The sequence below is a fragment of the Rhodotorula graminis genome (assembly GCF_001329695.1).
Source record: "Rhodotorula graminis WP1 unplaced genomic scaffold RHOBAscaffold_2, whole genome shotgun sequence".
NCBI lineage: Eukaryota > Fungi > Basidiomycota > Microbotryomycetes > Sporidiobolales > Sporidiobolaceae > Rhodotorula > Rhodotorula graminis.
The window spans coordinates 1,092,937-1,113,287 of NW_017264929.1; the positions used below are offsets into that span (position 1 = coordinate 1,092,937).

General features: G+C 68.8%; 7 protein-coding genes across 7 annotated transcripts; 4 read left to right on the plus strand and 3 right to left on the minus strand.

Moving 5' to 3' along the window:
* Window positions 1-70: 70 nt before the first annotated feature.
* Window positions 71-2,501, plus strand: RHOBADRAFT_51495 (uncharacterized protein; the record flags this gene model as incomplete). Its single annotated transcript, XM_018415869.1, has 8 exons — window positions 71-880; window positions 991-1,115; window positions 1,246-1,373; window positions 1,459-1,538; window positions 1,616-1,788; window positions 1,914-2,054; window positions 2,178-2,259; window positions 2,397-2,501. The coding sequence occupies 8 exons, from the start codon at window positions 71-73 to the stop codon at window positions 2,439-2,441; spliced, it is 1,584 nt and encodes a 527-aa protein (XP_018273719.1). The 3' UTR covers window positions 2,442-2,501.
* A 2,856-nt stretch (window positions 2,502-5,357) lies between these two features.
* Window positions 5,358-7,223, minus strand: RHOBADRAFT_51496 (uncharacterized protein; the record flags this gene model as incomplete). The annotated part of the gene is made up of 5 exons (XM_018415870.1): window positions 5,358-5,478; window positions 5,620-5,786; window positions 5,903-6,191; window positions 6,288-6,707; window positions 6,829-7,223. 5 exons carry the CDS (start codon window positions 7,221-7,223, stop codon window positions 5,397-5,399), a joined length of 1,353 nt encoding a protein of 450 aa, XP_018273720.1. The 3' UTR covers window positions 5,358-5,396.
* A 308-nt stretch (window positions 7,224-7,531) lies between these two features.
* RHOBADRAFT_51497 (uncharacterized protein) lies at window positions 7,532-10,905 on the plus strand (the record flags this gene model as incomplete). The annotated part of the gene is made up of 10 exons (XM_018415871.1): window positions 7,532-7,987; window positions 8,047-8,160; window positions 8,228-8,737; window positions 8,820-8,905; window positions 8,978-9,164; window positions 9,244-9,270; window positions 9,328-9,738; window positions 10,197-10,232; window positions 10,338-10,499; window positions 10,607-10,905. 10 exons carry the CDS (start codon window positions 7,532-7,534, stop codon window positions 10,832-10,834), a joined length of 2,217 nt encoding a protein of 738 aa, XP_018273721.1. The 3' UTR covers window positions 10,835-10,905.
* A 99-nt stretch (window positions 10,906-11,004) lies between these two features.
* RHOBADRAFT_41669 (uncharacterized protein) lies at window positions 11,005-12,240 on the minus strand (the record flags this gene model as incomplete). The annotated part of the gene is made up of 5 exons (XM_018413926.1): window positions 11,005-11,117; window positions 11,185-11,527; window positions 11,594-11,686; window positions 11,756-11,875; window positions 11,938-12,240. The coding sequence occupies 5 exons, from the start codon at window positions 12,238-12,240 to the stop codon at window positions 11,005-11,007; spliced, it is 972 nt and encodes a 323-aa protein (XP_018273722.1).
* A 456-nt stretch (window positions 12,241-12,696) lies between these two features.
* RHOBADRAFT_41670 (uncharacterized protein) lies at window positions 12,697-14,089 on the plus strand (the record flags this gene model as incomplete). The annotated part of the gene is made up of 8 exons (XM_018413927.1): window positions 12,697-12,751; window positions 12,815-12,940; window positions 13,008-13,243; window positions 13,313-13,361; window positions 13,439-13,447; window positions 13,516-13,635; window positions 13,706-13,842; window positions 13,904-14,089. The coding sequence occupies 8 exons, from the start codon at window positions 12,697-12,699 to the stop codon at window positions 14,087-14,089; spliced, it is 918 nt and encodes a 305-aa protein (XP_018273723.1).
* Window positions 14,090-14,342: 253 nt separating this feature from the next.
* Window positions 14,343-18,084, minus strand: RHOBADRAFT_51498 (uncharacterized protein; the record flags this gene model as incomplete). Its single annotated transcript, XM_018415872.1, has 5 exons — window positions 14,343-14,585; window positions 14,647-16,159; window positions 16,237-16,528; window positions 17,191-17,268; window positions 17,337-18,084. 5 exons carry the CDS (start codon window positions 18,082-18,084, stop codon window positions 14,421-14,423), a joined length of 2,796 nt encoding a protein of 931 aa, XP_018273724.1. The 3' UTR covers window positions 14,343-14,420.
* A 511-nt stretch (window positions 18,085-18,595) lies between these two features.
* RHOBADRAFT_48009 (uncharacterized protein) lies at window positions 18,596-20,027 on the plus strand. The gene is made up of 9 exons (XM_018415080.1): window positions 18,596-18,641; window positions 18,779-18,834; window positions 18,901-18,926; window positions 18,990-19,055; window positions 19,138-19,261; window positions 19,335-19,400; window positions 19,513-19,654; window positions 19,737-19,761; window positions 19,825-20,027. The coding sequence occupies exons 1-9, from the start codon at window positions 18,600-18,602 to the stop codon at window positions 19,965-19,967; spliced, it is 690 nt and encodes a 229-aa protein (XP_018273725.1). The 5' UTR covers window positions 18,596-18,599; the 3' UTR covers window positions 19,968-20,027.
* The last annotated feature ends 324 nt before the right edge of the window (window positions 20,028-20,351 follow it).

Consider the following 20,351-nt stretch of genomic DNA (forward strand, 5'->3'; position numbering starts at 1 on the left):
CCACTCGCAGCCCTGCAGAGGCCAAGCACACGCTCAGCTGCATCACAACCACCCACACCACTACCCCGCCATGCCCACCGGGTCGTGCCAGCGGTGCCGCCAGCCCTTGTCCTTCCCCGCCTCGTCCTCATCACCGGGTGCGCCCTCGACGACCCGCAGCCAGCCAGGAGCGCACGAGTCGATCGCAGCACTCTCGCCCTCGACCTACGACCTCCTCTCGGCATCCGACCGCTTCCCGCCAGCCTCGTCTCCCCACCCTCCTCCCTCGTCGGCACCGCCTCCTCCTCGCACCCCTCACTCTCGCACCAGGGTCCCGCCGAGCCTCGAACCCCTGTACGGCGTCGCCACCAGGCACCCTGTGCAGCGCGCCAACCCGCTCCACCCGCAACCCCAACGCCTCGCCGTCCCCTCGTCGTCCACCTCCGCCTCGACCAGCGCACCTCCTCCTCCGCTCCCGCGCGGTCTCGGCCCGGCAGAGTCGTTCGTCGTCCTCACCGACTCGGTCCTGCGCCCGTCCAACCCGCTCAACGTCCCGTCGTCGCACTCGGCCGCCTCGCACGCCGGCGGCCCGACCGCCACCTCCTCGTCAACCTCGACCTCAACCACCGGCGCCTCGCTCCTCCTCACGCCGCACCTGTCCCAGCTCTCGCACCTCTACTCGCTCCTGTCGGCCACCTCGTCGGTCGACCACCCGCTGTGCACCGAGTGCGTCGAGGTCCTCCTCGCCCTCCTCGCCGCCCACCTCGACGACCTCAAGAAGGAGCGCGACCGCCTCGTCGGCTTCGACAAGGACGTCCAGCGTCGCCGGGACGACGCCGTCAAGCAGGCGGGCGGCAAGGACATCGACCTGCGGGACCAGCTCGAGCGCGACATCGCCAAGGTGCGTTGGCTCGCTCTCTCTGCCTTGGCAGTCAGGCTGCGCCGCTCTCTCGAGGCGTCAGCCGGCCGTCTGCGGCGAAGCGGCACAACGCTCATACTCTCGCTCTACAGCTACGCAAGGCCGAGTCGCACGCCATCGCCGAGCTCAAGGCGGTCGAGCAGCGCAAGGCCGACCTCGCGCACGAGCGCGCCCAGCTCGACGCCGAGGAGTCCCAGCTCGCGCAGGACGAGGCCGAGTGCGTCCATGTTTCTCCCCTCTCGAGCGAGGCCGGGCACCGAATCCTGATCCTCCCTCATTCCTCCCCTGCCGCCCCCGCACGTCCCTCTCGCGCAACCTCCCTCTTTCGCCCTCGCATCCGCCCTCAGCTTCTGGCGCGCCCACTCGCAGTACGTCGTAGAGCGCGACGCCCTGCACGACCGCGCGAGCGCGCTCGAGACGCGGCTCGCGACGGGCACGAGGGAGCTCGACAAGCTGCAGCGCACCAACGTCTACAGTGCGTCGTGCCGTTTTCTCTGTCTCTTGCCTGCGCGAGTCGTGCGCGGAAAGGGGACTGACCAGAGCTCGCGCTGCGCTCGCAGACGACGCGTTCTGCATCGGCCAGGAGGCTGGGTTCGGCACGATCAACGGCTTGCGGCTCGGGCGTCTTCCTGGCATCTCGGTGCGTCCCTTGTCCTTTCCCTCCTTCTACTCTCCTCCCTCGGTCTCACTGACACCCCTCCCGTCGCCGCCGCACAGGTCGAGTGGCCCGAGATCAACGCCGCGTGGGGCCACACGCTCCTCCTCCTGTACACGATGGCGCGCAAGTTTGGCCACCCGGACTTTGACGGCTACCGCCTCGTGCCGTGCGGGAGCTTCTCGTGCATCGAGCGGCTCGGCGAGAAGGGCGAGGTGGTGCAGGTGCTCGAGCTGTGCGTCGCCCTCTTTCCCTTCCTTCCTCCCTCTCTCATGCCCTCCTTCCCCTCGCCTCTCCCGGCCTTCCCCATCCTCGCCGGGCACTCACTGACTCGCCCTGTGCCGCACCCGTCACGCGCAGGTACGGCTCGGGCGACTTTGCCGTGACGCGCCTGCTCCAGAACCGCCGGTTCGACCACGCCATGGTCGCCTTCCTCGAGTGCCTGCGCCAGCTCAGCGACTGGGTCTGCGCGAGGGACCGCCGGGTCCGCCTGCCGCATGCGTGAGTCGGGCCTGTGTCTCTTTGCCTCGTTCGTCGCGTCCGGCGCTGGCTCGAGCGAGTCGGGCGGCGGGCTCGGCGATACGTAAAACGCCAGTTGGCCTGACCTTCTGGACTCGCCCGCAGCGTCGTAAAGGACCGCATCGGCGACGTGTCGATCAAGCTCCAGTTCGGCAGCGACGAGGCATGGACGAGGGCTTTGCGGCATGTGCGTCGTGACCGTTCCTCTCGTCCTCCCCCTGCCCGAGCGCCGTTCCGACACGAGTTGCGCGATCTCGCACCACTTGTCGCCGGATGCAGGCGACGCTGATGTCGGGCTGACGATCTCGTCGCGCGCACTCGCAGGTCCTCCTCGATCTCAAGATCCTGCTCGGTCGGGCGTCCCTCTGAGCCCTCGCCCACCGTTCCTCCCTCCCTCTTGTTTCCTCTGCATCCTTGTTGTCGTACTCGAGCCCCTCGCTGCCCTGGCCTCTCGCTCGAGAGGCTCTCGCTTCGCTTCTCGTTTCTCGCCTTCTCAAGCTCTCAAGTCGCCTCCGCGCTCGTCCTTCCCACCCGGTCCCCTCGGCTCGATCTCGAGCTCTCGACTCGACTCCTCTCCGCCTCTCGGTACGGGCGCTGCTCCTGTCCGTGCGCCGGATCGTCCGCGGACACTCGGCGTGCTCGAGCCCGACTTTGCGCCCGTCTCCCTGTCGCGCTCTCTTTCTGCTTCGCTGTGCCACTCGCTCGCCGAGCATGCTGTCCCTCGTGGTCAAGGTGCGCCCTCGTCCTCTCTCTCTCTCGTTCAGCAGCGCAGAGCACGACCTGACCCTCTCGCCGCCCGCACAGATCGCCAACTTGGTCCTCCTCGCCCTCTTTGCCTTCACGCTCGGGTGCGCCCTCTCTCTCTCCCTCTACTCGTCTCTCGAGCCGCAGCACTGACCCACTCGAGCGCGCGCAGCTCGTCCCTCTCGACCCTGTCCTTCTCAACCCTGCTCCAGGGCAGCATCGCATCCCTCGTCAGCGCCCTCTCGTGCTGGGTCGCCCTCGTCGCCGCTGCGTGGTCGGCACTCGTCGCCTTTATGCCGTCGATCCAGTGGAGGGGGCTGCCGTGGCTCGTACTCGTGCGTCCGCCTTTCGCGCTTTCACCGTCTCGCTCATCTCGAGCGCGCGCTGATTGGCTCCTGGGGCTGGATTGCAGGGCGCAGCGATCAGCTGTGCGGCCTTCTGGCTGTGGAACTCGGCGAGCGGCAACGCCCAAGCTGTCTGGTGCGTCCCCGCTCCTGCCTCCTTCCCCTCGCACGGTCTCCGAGTCGACGACTGACCGCTTTTGCCCGCACGCAGCTCGAGCATCTCGTTCCTCGCCGACCTGTGCGGCTCGGCCATCACGCGCTGGGTCTTCATGGGCGTGCGTCCCTCTCCCTCTCTGTCTCTCTCTTGGGAAGAAAGAGCAGCACTGACGCCGCCCCGACCGCGCAGCTCTTCATCGTCAGCGTCGTCCTCCAGCTCCTCGTGTGGCGCTACACGGCCAATCAGCTCGGTGGCGGCGACGGCACCAAGCTCATGTCGCTCGGTGCGACGCGCGGCGCGTCGAGGTCGTCGAGCGGCGGAAGGAGGCCGACGACGAGCCTCGCGGCGAGGTGGCGGTCGTGGCGGCGCAAGGACGGCGCGGCGCAGGCCGACGACGACAGCGACGAGGAGCACGAGCTGGGGAACGGGCGTGCGGGGCGTGGAGCGTGGAGCGAGGGGAGCGAGTCGGCGAGCGAGGACGGGCGGGAGGGGAGGAAGGGGCGCGCGAGCTATGCGCCCGTCGGGCGGGTCGAGGCTGTTGAGAGCGAGAGCGACGAGGAGCGTCTGCCCGTGCAGCGTAGCAGGAAGTAGCGCGAACTGCAAGTGCGAGCGAGCGTGCACGGACCGTTTGCGAGCGAGAGAGCTTTTCCCCGCTTTCGTCCCTCGCTCGCCTCTTTCCCTCCTCCTCCTCACTTCGTCTCGCCACGACCTCTCGCCATGTACGCCCACTCACGCTCTTTCGCGTCTCGCGCACCCCACTGACCCTGCCGCCGTGCCGCACAGGTCGTCCGAGTCGCCCGAGTCCAAGTCGTCCTTCTCGCCCAAGGGCTCCAACCTGCCTTGCCTCCCCGAGGGCGGCCACCACCCTCGCGTCGTCCCGACGGGCAACATCGACGTCCGTCCCCTCTCTCTCTCGCTGCCTGTCTCGCGTGCCCGCTGACCCTCCCTGCGCCGCACCCCTCGCCACAGCCCGCCGCCTTCGGGCCCTCGGCCTTCACCGAGCCGACGCCGCCCCCGACGCACGCCAAGTCGCCCCTCTCGCAGGAGCCACACGTCCCGCAGCACGACGACGGCGCCGGTGGGCTCGGGCAGGCGGCGCCGCACACGTTCATGCACCTCTCGCACGGCACAAAGGAGGAGGAGGACGAGGTCGAGAGGCTCAGGTGCGCCGGCTCGATTTCGCTCGCGTTCGCTCTCGCCCCCCATGGGGACGGGAACTGACTTTGCGATTATTGCGCCGCTTCGCAGGAGGGTCATGGCCGAGGGCGACTGAGCGCTCGTCGAGCGCGACGGGCAGGTGAGACGAGGTCGAGGAGGGAGCAGGAGCGCTTGAGCAGCTTGTGCAGGGTCTCTCGGTCGTAGCTTGGTGCGCAACGAGCAGTCTGTGCCGAATCACTCTGACGCTGCGGCTGTGTGAGACGAGAGAAGCGACGCTCGAGGACGAGCGCGACCTTCTCAAGCTCGCTCGCATCCCTTTCTCCTCGCTTTCCTCGCGCTCTCGCCTCCATCCGCACATGGCAAAAGCTTGTTGGGAAAGGAGAGGTGACAGCATAGCAGAGCAAAAATAAAAAGGTAGCCTAACATCCTGCCAACTCGCGGTGCCCACCGGGAAGAAGCTGGACTCTGCGGAAGGGGGGTTTTCGTCGCAGAGTCCCCTGGTGGAGGGGGCGTTTCATATGTTCACACCGCTACCTTACAGCGGACTATGTCACCGCAATGAAGCGAGAGGGATAGTAGTTGAGAGCCACTCGATTAGAAATCAGACTACCAAAGACAAGGAAAGGTCTACTTTGATAACGCACGCCGTACGCACTATTTTTGAGGGCAACTCGCCGGGTTATGGCTCACCTCTCGCTCCTGCTTGCGAGACGTGCCACGTCCGTGAGCAGGGCTGTTCAGGAGCGTACTTCCTGGCCCTGGCGAGAGGCGAGAGGCGATAATAGCAGCTGTCTAAGGGGAAGAGCGGGACCTTCTCAACCTCGCGCGCACCTCTCGAGCTCCTCGTCCTCGTCGCGCTCTCGCTCTCGCCTCGCAGCGCACGACGCTCAGATAACATGCAATGCAGTCTAGCTGAGCCCTCTAGTACCTCGGGAGCCGGATCCGCCCGCCGCCTGCGACCCACTCGCCGAGCTCCTTGGTGACAGGCAGCTGGCACGCGAGCCTGTGTGCGACGCCCCTCGTCGAATCAGCGAGGGCCGCAACAGAGTCATCAAGCCCGCACGCCGCCCCGCTCATCGAGCCGGCGCGCGAGCAACACGCTCGTCGCGCTCGCCGAAAGAGAGAGAGAGAGCGAGGGACGCACCTCGAGTCGTCGTCGGCCCCGAGCGCAAACTCGAGCTGCTCGTCCTCCTCGTCCTTCATGTCGGGCTGGGGCGCCGACTCGGCGAGGTGGACGTGGCACGTCGCGCACTCGCAGTGGCCGCCGCACGTGGCGAGGATCGAGGGCAGGTCGTGCCGACGGGCGGTTTCCTGCGCGAGCGAGGGGGTGGGGGCGGGCACGAGGTGGGTCAGGGTGGGCGAGAGAGGAGATTGACGGGCCTCGAAGAGGAGAGAGAGAGAGGGAGGAAGGGAGAGCAGGGACGCACCATGACACTCTCGCCCTCGTACCCCGCCACCGAGATCTCCTCGCCCTCGAACGTCCGAAACACGAGCTCGACCCTGTCCCCGAGCTCGCTCCTCGGCTCGTCCGTCTTGCGGCCAGCGACGGCGGCGCCCTCGGGGCGCGCGGCGTAGGCGGCGCGGACGGCAAAGGGCGACAGGCCGAGGCGGCCGCGCCAGCGAGCGTACCAGGGCTCGGATGCCGAGGAGGAAGACGAGGGCGCGAGGGCGAGGTCGATGAGCTTGGGGGCGTCGTCGGCGCGGAGGAGGCCGTACCTGCGCGCGAGGTGGAGGAGGAAAAGGGTCAGATTCTCGTCAGGGCACGGCTCGCTCGCTCGCTTGCTCGAGGACAAGAGAGAACGGGCGACATACCAGTCGCACCCGCCACCCTCGCGGTACACGAGCGCATTGGCGGCCCACTTGTGCCCGCCGACGTGCGCGACCCTCGCGACCCGGACGCCGTCGTCGCCCTCGCGCAGCTCTCCTCCCTCGACGGCGTTCGCTCCCCCTCGCCGCCGGCGCTGCAGCTCGCGCACGAGGGCGGCGTACAAGGGCTCGCCGAGGTCGCCGCAGCGGCAGTCGCGCGTCGTGTGGGTGCACACGAAGATGTGGGTGCGGGGCGAGGGCGAGGACGAGGATGCGGTTGGAGGTGCGGACGTGGATGCGGCGGACGAGACGGGGAAGGAGGGTGCGGGAGGGAGGGCGAGGTACTGGGCCTCGAAGGCGTCGAGGGTCGAGAGCGAGAGCGAGGGAAAGTCGAGGAAGTCGGGGTAGAGCGTCGCCGAATACGACCTGTGGAGAGCGAGTGTCAGTCGACGCGTTCGTCTTTGGAAACACCTCACGCAGGCTCGTAGCGGCAGGAGTGGCCGTCACGGTGACCTGCGAGGGGACGAGGGCGAGCGAGCCGACTGACTCTTCGGGAGCGCCCTCTGGCGGCGGCGGCACGTCAAACTTGCCGCGACTCGGGTCCCACGGCTGGTCGACGGGGCCTTTGCCGGCGTCCGAGACGGCGAATCCGAGTTTAGAGAGCTTGGGGTGGTGTGCCCAGCGTTGAGCGAGGGTGCGATACAGGGTCGAGGTCGAGTCGAGGTGCGAGGGCCACGAGGCGGTCGGATGCGGGGTGTGGAGGACGAGGTGGCGGGGCATGTCGGGTGCCGTTCCGACGATGGGTGGCACGGTGGCTGGTGCTGGTGCCGAGGTGGACGAGGGGCGAGAGTAGGAGGAGGGGGACGAGGGCGAGGCGAGGATCGAGGGGCGCAGGCGGGGTGCCCGGTGTGCGAGGGTGCGCGGTGCTCTTGCGACGAGCATGACGGGCAGCAGTGCGCTCGCTCGAGTGGACGGCGAGAGAGGGAGAGGACGAGAAGGGAGCCGACCTCGTCCTCCTCGGTCAACCTCGAACCTCACCTCGAGCCACTGTGCCGGCTGGCTCGGCGAGGGCATCGACAGCCTCTACAGCCTCGCTCGAGGCGCAGCAGCACCTCGACCCACCGCCCGCAACCCTCGCCGTCGAGCCAGCACCGCCTCGCACCCTCATCACCTCGACGCCGTCTCTCCTCCTCTCTCACCCTCTCGCGCCCAGGCCGGCACCGCACGAGCACCAACAGCACCCGCACAGCATGGCCCACCCACGCCCGACCGCCCGCCGTCCCCGTCCCCCTCGCGCTCAACCCCCTCGCGGCCCCCCACTTGCCCTCGTCCTCGTCGCCCACCTCGCGTCGACCCTCCCGCTGTGGTTCAACTCGGCCGCGACCGACCTCGTCGTCCCGCTCTACTCGTACCAGCCGACCCACGCCCTCCGACCCACCCTCGCCTTCTACGCCGCGTGCGCACTCGCCTTTGCCGCACTCGTCGCCGTGCGCAGGACCCGCCCTCGCCTCGCCTGGCGCGAGGCGTGGCTCGTCATCGGCGCCTACAAGGTCGTCACCGAGGGCCTGGTCAGGTCGCGCGGCGGCAGGCTCGTCACGCGCGAGGGGTCGCTCGACGAGGGCCTCGTCGCCGCGAGGATCGCGCTCGAGCTGGTCCCGACCGTCGCAACCTGGGCCTGGCTCGTCGGGTCGTCGTCCTGTGCCGAGGTGCGCTCCCTCTCCTCCCTCCCAGGAGCAAGCGGCAACTGACACGGCTGCCCCTGCAGCGCAAGATCTTCCTCTCGTCCTCGTTCCTCCCCCTCGCCTACCTCGTCTCGCTCGCACCGCCCGTCACCACCTTCCTCCGCTCCATCCTCCCCATCCTTCCCGAGTGCTACATTGTGCGCTCCCGTCTCTCCCCTCTCGAGCCCCTTCCTCGTCCCTAACGCCCACCATCGCCGTCCACAGCTCCAACCTCACGGCCTCGCCCTGTGCGCCCTCGCCCTCCTCGCCCCGCGCACATTCCTCCCATCCGCCCGCCAGCCTCGCGCACGCCCTCATGCGCCCCCGCGCCCGTCGGCCCTCGACCGCCTCGCGCCGCACCCGCTCGCGCGCCTCGCTCTCCTCGCCCTGGTCGCCCTCGCGGCGCACCGCGTCGCGCAGAGCTCGGCGCACTGCCCGACGTCGCCGGCGCACGCGCTGCCGCAGGGCGTGCTCGCCGCGAGGAAGAGCGTCACTGGGTGGATCACGGTCGGCGAGCACACGATGGCGCTGCCTGAGGGAGCGAGCGCGGGTGCGGGTGCGGGAGGAGGAGCAGGGCCCGACACGACGTTCCGGTACCTGAGGGCGGACCACTCGCTCCTCGGTGGGCTGTGGGTCGGTCCGAGCAGGGACGAGCTGCGCCGGGTGCGCAGGCGCGACGGGCGCGGCGGCGAGCCGGACGAGCGCGAGGTCGTCAGGCGCGCCGAGAGCATCTACGTGCGTCGAACGTTGCGCTTGTCAGTTCCTGTCATGGTGTTTCCAAGACATGAAACTGACTCGTTACGCCGCTTGGGCGCAGTCGACGTTCATCCTGCAGGAGCTCGTCCGCCTCGTGCCGGCGCCGGTCGACCTTCCTCGCCAGTCACCCGAGCAAGGCCTCATCATGTGCGTCCCTCATCCCCCTCCTCCTCTCTCGCCCTCGCCCGACACTGACAAAGAGCGCGCCCACTCCCACAGCGGCCTCGGCGCCGGCCTCTCTGCGCGCGCCCTCGCGCAGCACGGCGTCAACCTGACGCTCGTCGAGCTCGACCCGGCCGTGTACGAGTTTGCGCGCGACTACTTTGGCGTCGCCGAGGACGTCGAGGCGGGAGAGGTCGTGCTCGAGGACGCGGTCACGTGGGTCGAGCGGCAGGAGGGCGACAAGGTGCGCTTGCGGTTCTCTTTCTCTCTCTCGTGGGCTCTGCGCCAGGAGGACGTGAGCTGACACTCCCTCTGTGATGCAGCTGTTCGACTACATCATCCACGACGTCGTGCGTCCCTCTCGCCGTCCCTCTCGAGCCCTCATTGACCCAGCCTCTCGCGGACAGTTCACCGGCGGCGCCGTCCCCGCGCACCTCTTCCTCCTCCCCTTCCTCTCGCGCCTCTCGACCCTCCTCCACCCCTCGGGCGTCCTCGCGCTCAACTTTGCCGGCTCGCTCGGCGCGAGCCCGGCCTCGCGCTCGATCCTCGGCACGGTCCTGCACACCTTCACCTCGACCGGCGGGCACTGCCGCGCGATCGAGGACGTTCCGCGCACGCACGACGACGAGCCCGCCGCTGCCGCCGACGACCGAGACGAGATCCGCAACGTCGTCGTCTTTTGCTCGCGGTCGTGGTTCGTCCCGATCGAGTTTCGCGCCGTCGAGCGCGCCGACTTGCTCGAGTGGCCGAGCCCGGGGATCCGGCGCAGCGTGTTTCGCGACTTTGAGGGGCACGAGGTCGACTTGGCGCCGTTCAGGGTGGCGGTCGACGGCGAGGAGGGGAAGGAGGGAGGGATCTTGTGGGATGCGGGGGACGCGAGGAGGGTCGAGGGGGAGCAGCTGGGCGAGGTGAGGCGGCATTGGGAGGCGATGCGAGGGGTGCTGCCGGAAGAGGTGTGGGCGAGGTGGTAGCGGCGGGCGCAGCTTGGCTTGGTGCAATGTCGAGGAGCAGCTTGAACGATCCGCTTCTCGAGCGAGGCGAGGAGGAGAGCGAGGTGGGCTCGCGTGCGACGGGGCTGCGCCGCGGCTCGGTATGGAGCAGGATAGCTGAGAGAGCAACTCGCAGGCTGCACAGCTCGCCCGAGAGCAAGCGGGGAGAGCGACTCGAGTTGAGGAACTTCGCCATCCGGCGCTCGCTGCTCCGGCTCGCCTCTCGACCACTCTCCCCACTAGAGCTTCGTGACCGGCCCGACTAGACCATGACGACCCTTCCTCAGCTGTATCGCGCGACCCTGCGCCAGTTTGTCACCAACGTGAGTCTCTCTCGCCCGCTCTCCTCCTCATCGCCTGCACACCCGGCTCACCCTCCCTCCCGCCTCTCTCCCGCCCCGCCTGCACCCTACCCACCCACGAACCAGTCCATCCACTCTCGCACCGGCCGCTCCCCTTCCATTCCGGCCCACCTGCGCGCCCTGTTTGAGAGCGGCCGCGCGATCGAGGCGGGCGGCGACCAGGCGCGCAAGTTCGAGAAGGACGTCGAGAACCTCGTCGTGTTCCTGCGCGCGAGGAGGATCCACAAGGTGCGTCGGCGTGCCTCTCCCTCTCGGCTCCCTCGGCTGCCCCGCCGCTGGTCCCGGGTTTGTTGACGTGCCTGTTTGCTGACCACCACCCTGTCCCTGTCGCGCAGGAGCTCGTCGACCGCTACAACCCGACCCACGACATGACGGTCGCCGAGCGCAACGAGAAGACGGCCAACCGGGTCGGGCTCCAGGGCCCGACAGAGTACGACGCGGCCGACCCGCAGCCGCTGCCGGACGGCCAGCAGGTGTACCGCGAGGACGGGCAGGGCATGGACGACGCGCAGGCGCAGGGCAAGGGCAGCCTCAAGACCATGTTCGCGCCCGAGGGGCACTGAACGGGCTCGAGCGAGCGAGGGCGAGGGAGGGCTGTACCGAGACTTGTATTTTCACGCATCGACATCTCTCTCGTTCGCTCGGCGAGCACGCAGAGGAAGGACAGAGTGCATTGCGAGGGGAGGGGAAGAGTACAACGACAGAGAGAGGCAGGCGGGAGAGCGGGAAGGGCTCAGTCCGAGTCAGTCGGCTCGTCCCAAGGCGTTTCCTCGACGACGAGCCCGACGCGGCGAGAGCTGCCGGCGTAGCCCCGGTCGCCGGGCCTGAGGACGCCTCGGTGTGTGACTGTGCGCAGAGGAGAAGTCAGGACCGGGCAAGGGAAAGAGGGAGGGAGAGAGAGAGAGGGACGCACCGCCCGGAATGACCTTGCTCGCGGTGAGCGACAGCTCGCGCTCGTCCGTCGGGCTCTGCTGCGTCCCACCGCCGAGCACCGAGCTCTGGCTCGCGCCGTAGCTCTGCTCCTGGCTGCTCCTCCTGCGCCCGAACGGCGCGCCGCCGCTCGGACCGCTCGCCGCGTCGCCCGAGAAGTGGCGCAGCTGCGTCCCGGGCACTCGCCGCTGCCGCTTGCTGGCGTCGCGCTCAATCTCGAGCAGCTTGCAGACCTTGTCGTGCTCGGCGTTGAGGCGCTCGAGCTGCTTGAGCGAGTTGGCGGCGTCGACTCGGTACTGAGTGGCCGACAGGAACGGGTTGATCATCTGCGCACGCACAGGCCGCCGTCAGTCACGGCGGCACTAAGGGAGGAGAAGAAGAGTGGCGCTCACGTGGCTGAGGATGTCGGTCATCGAGAAAGGCGGGTCGTCGCACGGCGTGAGGACGAGAGTGAGGGGCAGGGTCGGCGTGATCTGCATGACGAGCTGCGGCCGCACAGGGCGTCAGGCTCCCGCTCGGGCTCGCGCAAACGAAGTAGATCGTGTTAGACGCACCTCGATGCCCCCGCGAGGCTCCTCGCCCTCGATGTAGCCGCTCACGGCGAGTCCTCCTGCGCTCCAGCACTCGCGCACCCTCGCCGGCATAACCTCGGGCTTGACGGCGGCGCTCGGGACCTGTAGACGAGGACCTGGGTCAGTCTTGAGCTAGTGAGGGACCAGGAGAGAGTCGAGCGCACCTGCTGGAAGAGGTCGTCGACCTCGCGACCGCACAGGCGAGCCTCCCACCAGACGTCGATCGGGCCCTGCTTCTTGCGGCGCTTGGTCGCCGGTGCGGCGGTCGAGGTCTTCTGGGTGCCGAGAGCGCCGACCCACTTGATGTCGCCGAGGTGGAGCGGGTCGGGAGAATCAGAGCGAGACGAGGGCGGGCGACGCTCGACGTGGGCGAGGCAGAAGAACGGGTGGTCGAGGTCGGTAGTGCCATCGGCTTGAAGGACTTGGTGGAGGTCGTGCAGACGCTCAAGGTCGAGCTGGCTGCCCATGTCGAGCTGTGGCGGCAGCAACACGAGGAGCCGCGTAAGGTGGCCGAGGGCTGCTCTCCACCACGCTCGCCCTCGCTCTCTGAATGTGCTGGCGAGGGGCTCGGTGTGCTCCAGAGCCGCTTTGACGAGCCACCGCCACTCGGCAAGCTGGAGCAGGCGGTGCCCGTCGCGCTCTCTCGCCTTCCATTCCTCATCAGCTCCTCGTCACGTTCGAGGGTTCTCCACCTCTCGGAAGACCTCGGCGGACTCTACTTCTCGCCGAACGGACCGAGCAGGAGTAGCTCGAGACTTGAGCCCGTACGAAAGCCCCTGTTTGCGTGCCCGCACCGGTGTCGCCGAGTCGCTCCTGTCGCGCCCTCCGCGGTGGCTCCGGTCGCCGCTCAAGTTGCCTCAGCTCTCGCCTTTCCTCCTCCTTCCTGCTCCTAGTCACTCGACACCCGCTGTCCAGCCTCTATCATGTCGCTCGCGAACGAGCCCGAGCAGAAGCTCGTCCAAGAGCTCGAGGGGAAGCGTGCGCTCGGCCCCCTCTTTCCTCCTCTCGTCGAGCTCGACTCACTGCCGCTGCCGTCAACAGTGAAGCACGTCGCTGACTCGGTCGCCGCCATTCGCCGCAAGTCCTCTGAGCAGCGCCGCAACATGACCTTGGGCGACATCCTCAACGAGTGCGTCGCCAAGAAGGAAAAGGTGGCCGACGACTTCCGTGAGTGGGCCTCTTTCTCTCTTGCCTGCACGAGTCCTCTCATTGACGAGCTTCGCGCATCGGGCAGTCGACGCTGTCCTCTCTCTGCAGCTCTACGAGCACCCCAACGGCAAAAACGTCAACCAGGTCGACGTCGTCAAGATGCTGACCGGCGCCGAGCCAGCTCTCCGCGACAACCGCTTCCGCACCGCGCTCAACGCCCTCATCTCGTTCTTGAAGGAGTGGGAGAAGCTCGACGCGTCCGAGGCCGCCTTCAAGAAGCTGCACGAGTTCGACCAGCTCGAGGCCATCCACAAGCAGCTCGTACGTCGCTCGTCTCTCCTCTCATCGTACCTCGGAATCGGGGGCCAACATTGACAAGCCTCGTCGCAGTTGGGCCAGCTCATCGAGGCGCACGGTCCTGCTGCTGCCCTTTCCGTCCGTGCGTCCCCCTCTTTCTGCCTCGCTCACGATACCGCACTGACCTCGCGCCCTCTCGCCTTTCCCTCTCGCTCGCAGTCGAGGTCAGTACGTCCTTCCCACTTTTCTGCGCTCGCCGACTCGCGCACTGACACCCTCTCTCGCAGATTGCGAAGAGATCGAGCGACTTTACGCCGGCACCGCCGGCGAGCGCGAGTTCGTGGACGCGATGCGTGCCAGCATCGACGGCTCCGCTACGGCCGAGAAGCAGGCTCCGAGACTGCAGAAGGCGTACAGTGCGTCGCTTTCTCCCGCTCAGCCCCTCCCCGAGTCGACCTGACCCCCCTTTGCGCTGCGCGCTCGCAGAGGCCGAGCCTGCGGGCTCGGAGCAGCGCGACCGCCTCAAGAACGGTTGGCGCATAGCTCAAGGGCTCGAGGGGCTGTACCTGGACACGAGCACGGCAAGGCCCTACGCTGTGCTCCGCGAGCGCATCCAGCCTTACGTTCGTTCTCTTCTCTCTCCTTTTCGCGAGCGTCCACTGACTCTTTCTCGGCGACGTGCAGCGCAGGTACCTCATGAAGAACCACAAGGACGTCCTGAAGGAGAGCCGGGTCAAGATGGTGAGCCGCATGGGCGGCAACGACACGTCCTCGAGCACGGCGCCGATCCAGGAAGCGAGCATGGGCCACCTGTCGCTCCGCCAGCGCCACATCTACTTTGGCCGTCACAGGCGCGACGGACACTGGTAGTACGAGGGCGAGGGCGAGCACTTTGGCGGCGCGAGGAGCCGAGACGGCCGCAAAGAACGCGAGTTGAGAAGGTTGCGCATCGTCTCGAAAGCTCGCAAGCTTTCTCGAGCCTTTTGAGAGCTCTGAGCGCCGAGAGCGCTTTCGTGAGAGCGGGGCGAGAAGCGCGAGCTCGAGAGCCCTCGCCGACAACGAAGCTCCTCTCGCCGCACGGGCCGCTTTCTCGACGGCTCTCCCGACCAGCAGCAGGCGACGCTCGCGAGGCGACACGCTCCATCGCAACATACACGCAAGCTACGGACCGACACGCTCAAGAAGCTCGTGCGCCGGCGCGCTACAGCCGCTTGCGCTTCTCCTCCTCGCGGATGACCTCCTCAGGGTCACGCACGCGCTTGCCGGCCGACGACGACGACGACGGGCCGGGCTTGTCCGGCAGGCTCGAGCCAGTGCCGCCGAGGCGAGAGAGGAGCGAGGGACCGGGACGAGGGATGGGCGAGGCCTGTGCGCGGGCGGAAAGTCAGTCGAGGTTGTCGAGCAGGCAGAGAGGGACAGGGACGCACCAGGCTGCCGCCACGACCGTCACCGTTCCACCTCGACCCGCCACCCCTCAGGTCGTCCTCCCGCTCGCCCCTACGCGGCGACAAGCTCCTCTCGCGCCTCGCACCACCGCGGTCCGCCTCGTCGAGGTACATGCCCTCGCTCGCCCTCCCCCTGCGCGACTTGCCGCCCCTCGCCCGCCGCTTCTTGGGCGAGTCGACGTCGTCAAACGGCGCCCTGCGCCCGTCGCCGAGGGGCATCATAGGCCCGGCCGAGCGAATGAGCGACGAGTCGGGCCCGGCGGCGTCCGCCTCGGGGTCGCGGAACCGGCCGCGAAGGGCCGACGACGACTTGTCGAGGATGTTGCCCATCGGGAAGCGCAGGGGAGGGAGGCGGCCGGGCGAGGGCGAGCGCTGCCCACCGCCGCCGCCGCGCCGGCGGAGGTGAGGGGGAGGGGAGCGGCTGCGCATGCGCATGAGCGGCGGCGACGGCGAGTGGCCGCGACCCGTCGCAGGCGGCGGCGAGTAGTCTCGACCGCGGCTCATGGATGGCGGCGGCGAGTAATCGCGGCGGCGAGCGGGCGGCGACGGGCTGCGGTGCCGGGGCGGTGGCGAAGGGCTGCGACGACGCGGCGCCGGCGACATGCTGCGGCGCCTGCTCGACGTCTCGCGCTCGGGCGAGCGAGAGCGACGCGGCGCGCCCCTCCCTCCTGCGCCTCTCGCGCCGTACGCGCTCGCACGACGCTCCTTCTCCCTCGCCTCGGCCTCGTCTTCGAGCCTCTTGCGCTCGCGCTCCCTGCCGAGCACGACGTCGGCCTCCTCGGCGCGCATCCTCCTGCGCTCGTCGTCCTCGGCGTCGCGCTTGATCTGCTCGCGCCTCGCCGCGTCGCGCGCCTCGTCCCGCTCCTTGGCCTCGCGCTCCTCGCGCTCGAGCTTCTCGCGCGCGATGCGCGCCCGGTCGCCCCACCCGCCGCCGGCCGCACCGACAGGCATCGAGTTGGCGCCTACGAGGACGGCGGCAGGCGCAGCAGCACCATCTCCTCCTCGTCCGCCGCGCCCACGACGGCCGCCGCGTGGTGCAAAGCGGTCGGCCGAGCCGCCCGCCGCGTCGACCGAGCCGAACGAGGGCGCAAAGCGGTCGCTCGAGACGCTCGGCGCGACGTCGAGCGCCGACAAAGAGGGCGGCGGCCCTCCCGTGGCGGCGAGGCGCGCGAGACGCTGCTGCTCGAGCTTCTCGGCCTGGCTCAGGCCCGAGCTGGCGCTCACGGCGCCGAGCGACTGCTGGCGGCCGTTACCGCGCTCGGGTCCGGGCGACGCCGACTCGGACGGCGCAGGAAGGCGCGCCGACGCGTGTGGGTCGAGCGAGGCGTCGCGGTCGGTGGCGGGCGAGTAGAGGGTGCGGCGGGTGGTCGGCGGCGACAGGGCGGAGCCGGGCTCGGCGACAGGGCTGGCGAGGGTTGCCGAGGCGGACGAGGAAGGGTAGCGGTTGAGGGAGGGCGTCGAGGCGGCGGCGGCGGCGATGTGAGGCGGGCGGTCGCTGCGGCGAGAGGCTTCGAGGTCAGTCCCGCTCTCGAGAGGACGACAGAGATGGAAGGAGGGAGAGAGGGGACGCACCGGCCTGCACGAGGACCCGAGGGAACAGCGAACCTCGGCTCGCTCGCGTCGACAGCGCTCGCAGCAGCCGGCGCCGGCGACGCCGCCCACCGGTCGTCGAGGCCCGCCGACGCACCCGGCGTGCCCTGCTCCGCCGCACCGCCGACCCGAGGGCCCCTCGGCGTCCCGACCGGGATCTGGTTCGCCGCGAACCCGTCGCCGCCGACCGAGCGCCTGCCGCTGCGGCCACCGCGCCGACGCGCCGGTGCCGTGGGCGCGACGATCTGGTCCTGCGGCGGGAGCGCATGACGTTCTGGGTGGGTGGAGAAGGAGGAGGACGGGTAGAGTGAGCGGCGGTGTCCCGCTTGGGCGGGAACGACGAGCCGTCGTCGACGACCGAGGGCGAGCGCGCGCGTTGTTGCGCGCACGCGCAGGACGACGCGCTCATGCAGAGCGCGACATCGTTCGGCGCGGTGCGCGCCCGGCCGACCATGGCGAGCTGCGCGGCGCGAGCGCGGCGCGCGGTCGTCGACGACGACGAGGACGAGGGGAGGTGGGAAGAGGGAGCTCACGCTGTTCGAGCGAGGCGCGAGGGCCGGTCGGCGGCACAGGCGCAGAGGGCGATGCGGCGGCGAGATCTGGGAGGCGAAAGGAGGAGGAGGGTTGGAGGGAGAGGCGCGAGTAAGTGGCCGTCGTGGGGGAGGAGGGGGTGCTGCTCGACGACGCCGGCGCGTACTGCGCGCAGCGCGCTCGTCACGAGCTCGGCGCGCATGGCGACCTTGACACGCTCGACGCTCGACGGGCAGCGCACGACGCGTGCACCCTCGGCGCGACGACGAGCGCCGGACCTCGCCTTGGAGCCGACGCTCGCGCAGCGCAGGAGGACAGCCCTCGAGCTCGACGCGTCGGCACGCTAGGCGTGCGCCTCGACGAAGGCGTGGACCGCACGACGCCGCGGTAGAAGGAGAAGCTTACCCTGGGCCGCGGTCGAGGTGCGACGAGCCGGGTACATCGAGCTGCCGCCGCGAGGCCCGGTCGGCGGCGCGAACGAGGCTGCGAGAGAGGAGCCTGCGTCAGGAGGACGTCACTCGCAGAGAGACTGGAGGGAGAGAGAGACGCACACGTTGACGAGGCGGCGGCTTCAGGGTCGGCAAACTTGAGGCGGTCCGGGTGGACAAAGACGCGCGGCTTGGGCGCAACGGGCGCCGACGGCGCCGACGCGTCGTGCGACCGAACGTCCTGCATCTGCGTCTCCTGCTGCGGCTGCTGCTGAGGCACGGGCTCGAGCGCAACGAGTGCAGGGGCCTGCTCCGGGGCGAGCACGGGCGCAGCGGGAGCAGGAACGGCTGCGACCGGGGCTTGCTCGGCCGGCGCGGCCACGACGGGAGCGACATGTGCGACGACGGGTTCGGGCTGAGCGGGCACGGCGGGCTCGGTCGGGATGTCCCACGCGCTCGTGTTGAGGACCGTGTTGCGGTAGTAGACGTTGCCGGTCGATTTCGAGACGCGCGAGACCCAGCCCTGCGGGAGCTTGTTGCCGAGTGCGTCGAGCGACTCGTCGTGGGGCTTTTTGGGCTGGACGGGCGGGGTCGAGGCTGCGGTTTGCGCGGCGGACGCGGGTGCGAGCTGGTGGGCCGAGACGGTCGCGGCGTGTGCGGGGCCTGCGGCGGTGGTGGTGGTCGCGCCCGGTGCGGTAGCGTTGAGCGAGGTCATGGTGGTTGAGGGTGGTGCGGCTGAGCCCTGGTGGGCGGTCGAGGTCGAGGCGGCCGAGTCGGGGTCGACTTGGTCGAGAGACGAGGCGAGGTGGGCGGGGGCGGGTTGCAGGACGAGGTCGTCCTCGCCAAAGTCGAGTTCGTCGTCCTGGTGCATGGCCTGGGCAGTCGGTAGCCCGGCTCGGGTGCAGCAGGCGGCGTGGAGCAGAGTGAGGAGGAGGAGGAGGACGAGGACGAGTGCCGTCTCATCTGCTCCAGCCTCTCGCCCGCGACGTCGCCCAGGGCCAGCTTGAGCACCGACAGCGCTACAGGGCTCGAAACCAGCCACGCAGTACACCGCCCCTTCGACCCACACGCGTCGCCGACCTCGACCTCACTCGCCTGCTCTCCCACCTCGACCGCTCCCCACCACCCGGCCCTCGACCAGTGCACCATCGAGCGCAGCCTGGACCCTACCGCCAACATGCTTCCCACATCGCGCGGCGCCCGCAACGGCCAAGGCGCTGGCTCAAGGTTCGTCCTCCCCCCTCCTCTCCAACCCTATCCCGACCGCGCTTTCCTGGCCTCGCTCGCACATCGTCGGCCGTCAGTCGACGCGAGCAGCAGTAACTTACCCTCTCTCGTCTCTCCACGCGCAGCGGTAACGGCTTCCCGAGGCTGAGCGGCGGCGGCATGAAGACCTGGCTCCGAAGGTTGAGGAGCTTCCCCCAACTCGTGCGTCCCGCCCCTCTTTCTCGCTCGCAGAAACATGCGGTCGAGACTTTGAGCAGACGACGGCGGCTCGAGGGCGACGAGCCGTGGCAGGTCGCGACCGCCGAGACTGACCTCCCCCACCCGTTCCTCGTCAACAGGACTTTGAGCTCGCCATCTGGCAAATGTGCTACCTCTGTATCGCGCCGAGACGAGTGTGAGCCTTGCTCAGGTCGATCGCGCTCCGCGTGCGCCAGCACTGACTCGTTCCTCGCGCCTGCAGGTACCGCAACGTCTACTACCACAAGCGTGCGCGAGCCCGTCCCTACTCTTCCACCCGACGCCCGACCTGACTCGCCGAGTCGCTCGCAGAGACGAAGAACACGTGGGCACGAGACGACCCGGCCATGCTCCTCCTCATCTCGCTCTCCCTCATCGGTGCGTCCCTGTCCTCCTTCTCGTCCTTCCCCTTTTTGCCCTCCTCGACGCCCGAGCCAACCCTCTCCTTGCCCGCTCGCAGTTGCCGGTACCCTGTGGTCCATCCTGTACGCGCATCACGGCGCCGTCGCGACGCTCAAGACCGTGTGCTCGTTCGTCTTCCTCCACTTCTTCGCCGTCGGGCTCGTCATCTCGACGTCCCTGTGGTGCGTCCTGCTTCCTCTCTCTATCTCTCTCCTTCGCCCTAAACGACGAGTATTGACCTCGAGCGCGTCACAGGGCAATGGCGAACCGGTTCTTGACGCACACGAGCAACCTGCACGCGACGGACCAGAAGGTCGAGTGGTGCGTCCGCCTCGAGCCAGTCTTCCTCTGCAGCCGCTCGAGTATACCTCGAGCTGCTGAGAGGTAGACGCGACGTTTCTGTGGGTCACGCTCACACCGAACCCGTCCGCAGGCCGTACGCGTTCGACATCCACGCCAACTCGTTCTTCCCGCTCTTCCTCCAGCTCTACGTCGCCCAGCTCCTCCTCGCACCCGTCGTCACGAGGTCCAACTGGGTGTGCCTCTGGGTCGGCAACACGCTGTACCTCTCGGCGGTGCGTCCCCTCTCTCTCGTCCCTGCTCACGGACCCCTTCTTGTGAGCACGCGCACTGACTCGCCCTTTTGCGCCCTCGCAGTTCACGCAGTACGCCTACGTCACGTGTACGTCCTCTGCTGCCCCTCCCTCGTCGACGAGCACGGACTGACCTCGACGGCGCCACGCAGACCTCGGGTACAACGCCCTTCCCTTCCTCATCCGCTCCGAGCTCCTCCTCTTCCCCGTCGCCATCTTTGCCGCCTTCTACATCGTCTCGCTCCTCGGCTTCAACATCTCGCACGTCGTCCTCGAGGCCTTGTTCGGCAGGTAGTTCTTCAGGCGGGCAGTGCAGGCGGGCGGGCCTGAGCAATTCGACTCGGTCGTGCTTCTCCTTCGGCGCCCTCGACCCGAAAGGGGGCCGCTCTCAAGGCCCGCGCTGTTCCTCGCGCTTTCGTCGCATGGTCGCTCAGCTTTCGGCGAGCTGGCCCAGGTGTCCGACGGCCTGTCCGAGATCCAGGGTCGGTCGGTCCGGGGGCCCGCTCTTTCGTCCTCGTCTCGCTTCTTTTCTTTCGTTCGGCCTCTTCCCTCACCCCTCTTCTCCCTCGCTTGAGCGCTCGCCGGACGCGAGCCCGCTGAGGTGAGCGTGTCCGAGCCCGACCTGCTGCTGGGCGTGGCCTCTCTCGCACCGCTCCTTCGTCTCCCTCTCTCGCTTTCT

Excerpts from the sequence above, each read along its gene's own strand:
- RHOBADRAFT_48009 (XM_018415080.1), top strand. The coding sequence starts at position 18,600 with ATGAAGACCTGGCTCCGAAGGTTGAGGAGCTTCCCCCAACTC. Across the intron at positions 18,835-18,900 it reads TGTATCGCGCCGAGACGAGT|GTACCGCAACGTCTACTACC; the intron begins GTGAGCCTTGCT and ends TCGCGCCTGCAG. Across the intron at positions 19,655-19,736 it reads ACACGCTGTACCTCTCGGCG|TTCACGCAGTACGCCTACGT; the intron begins GTGCGTCCCCTC and ends GCGCCCTCGCAG.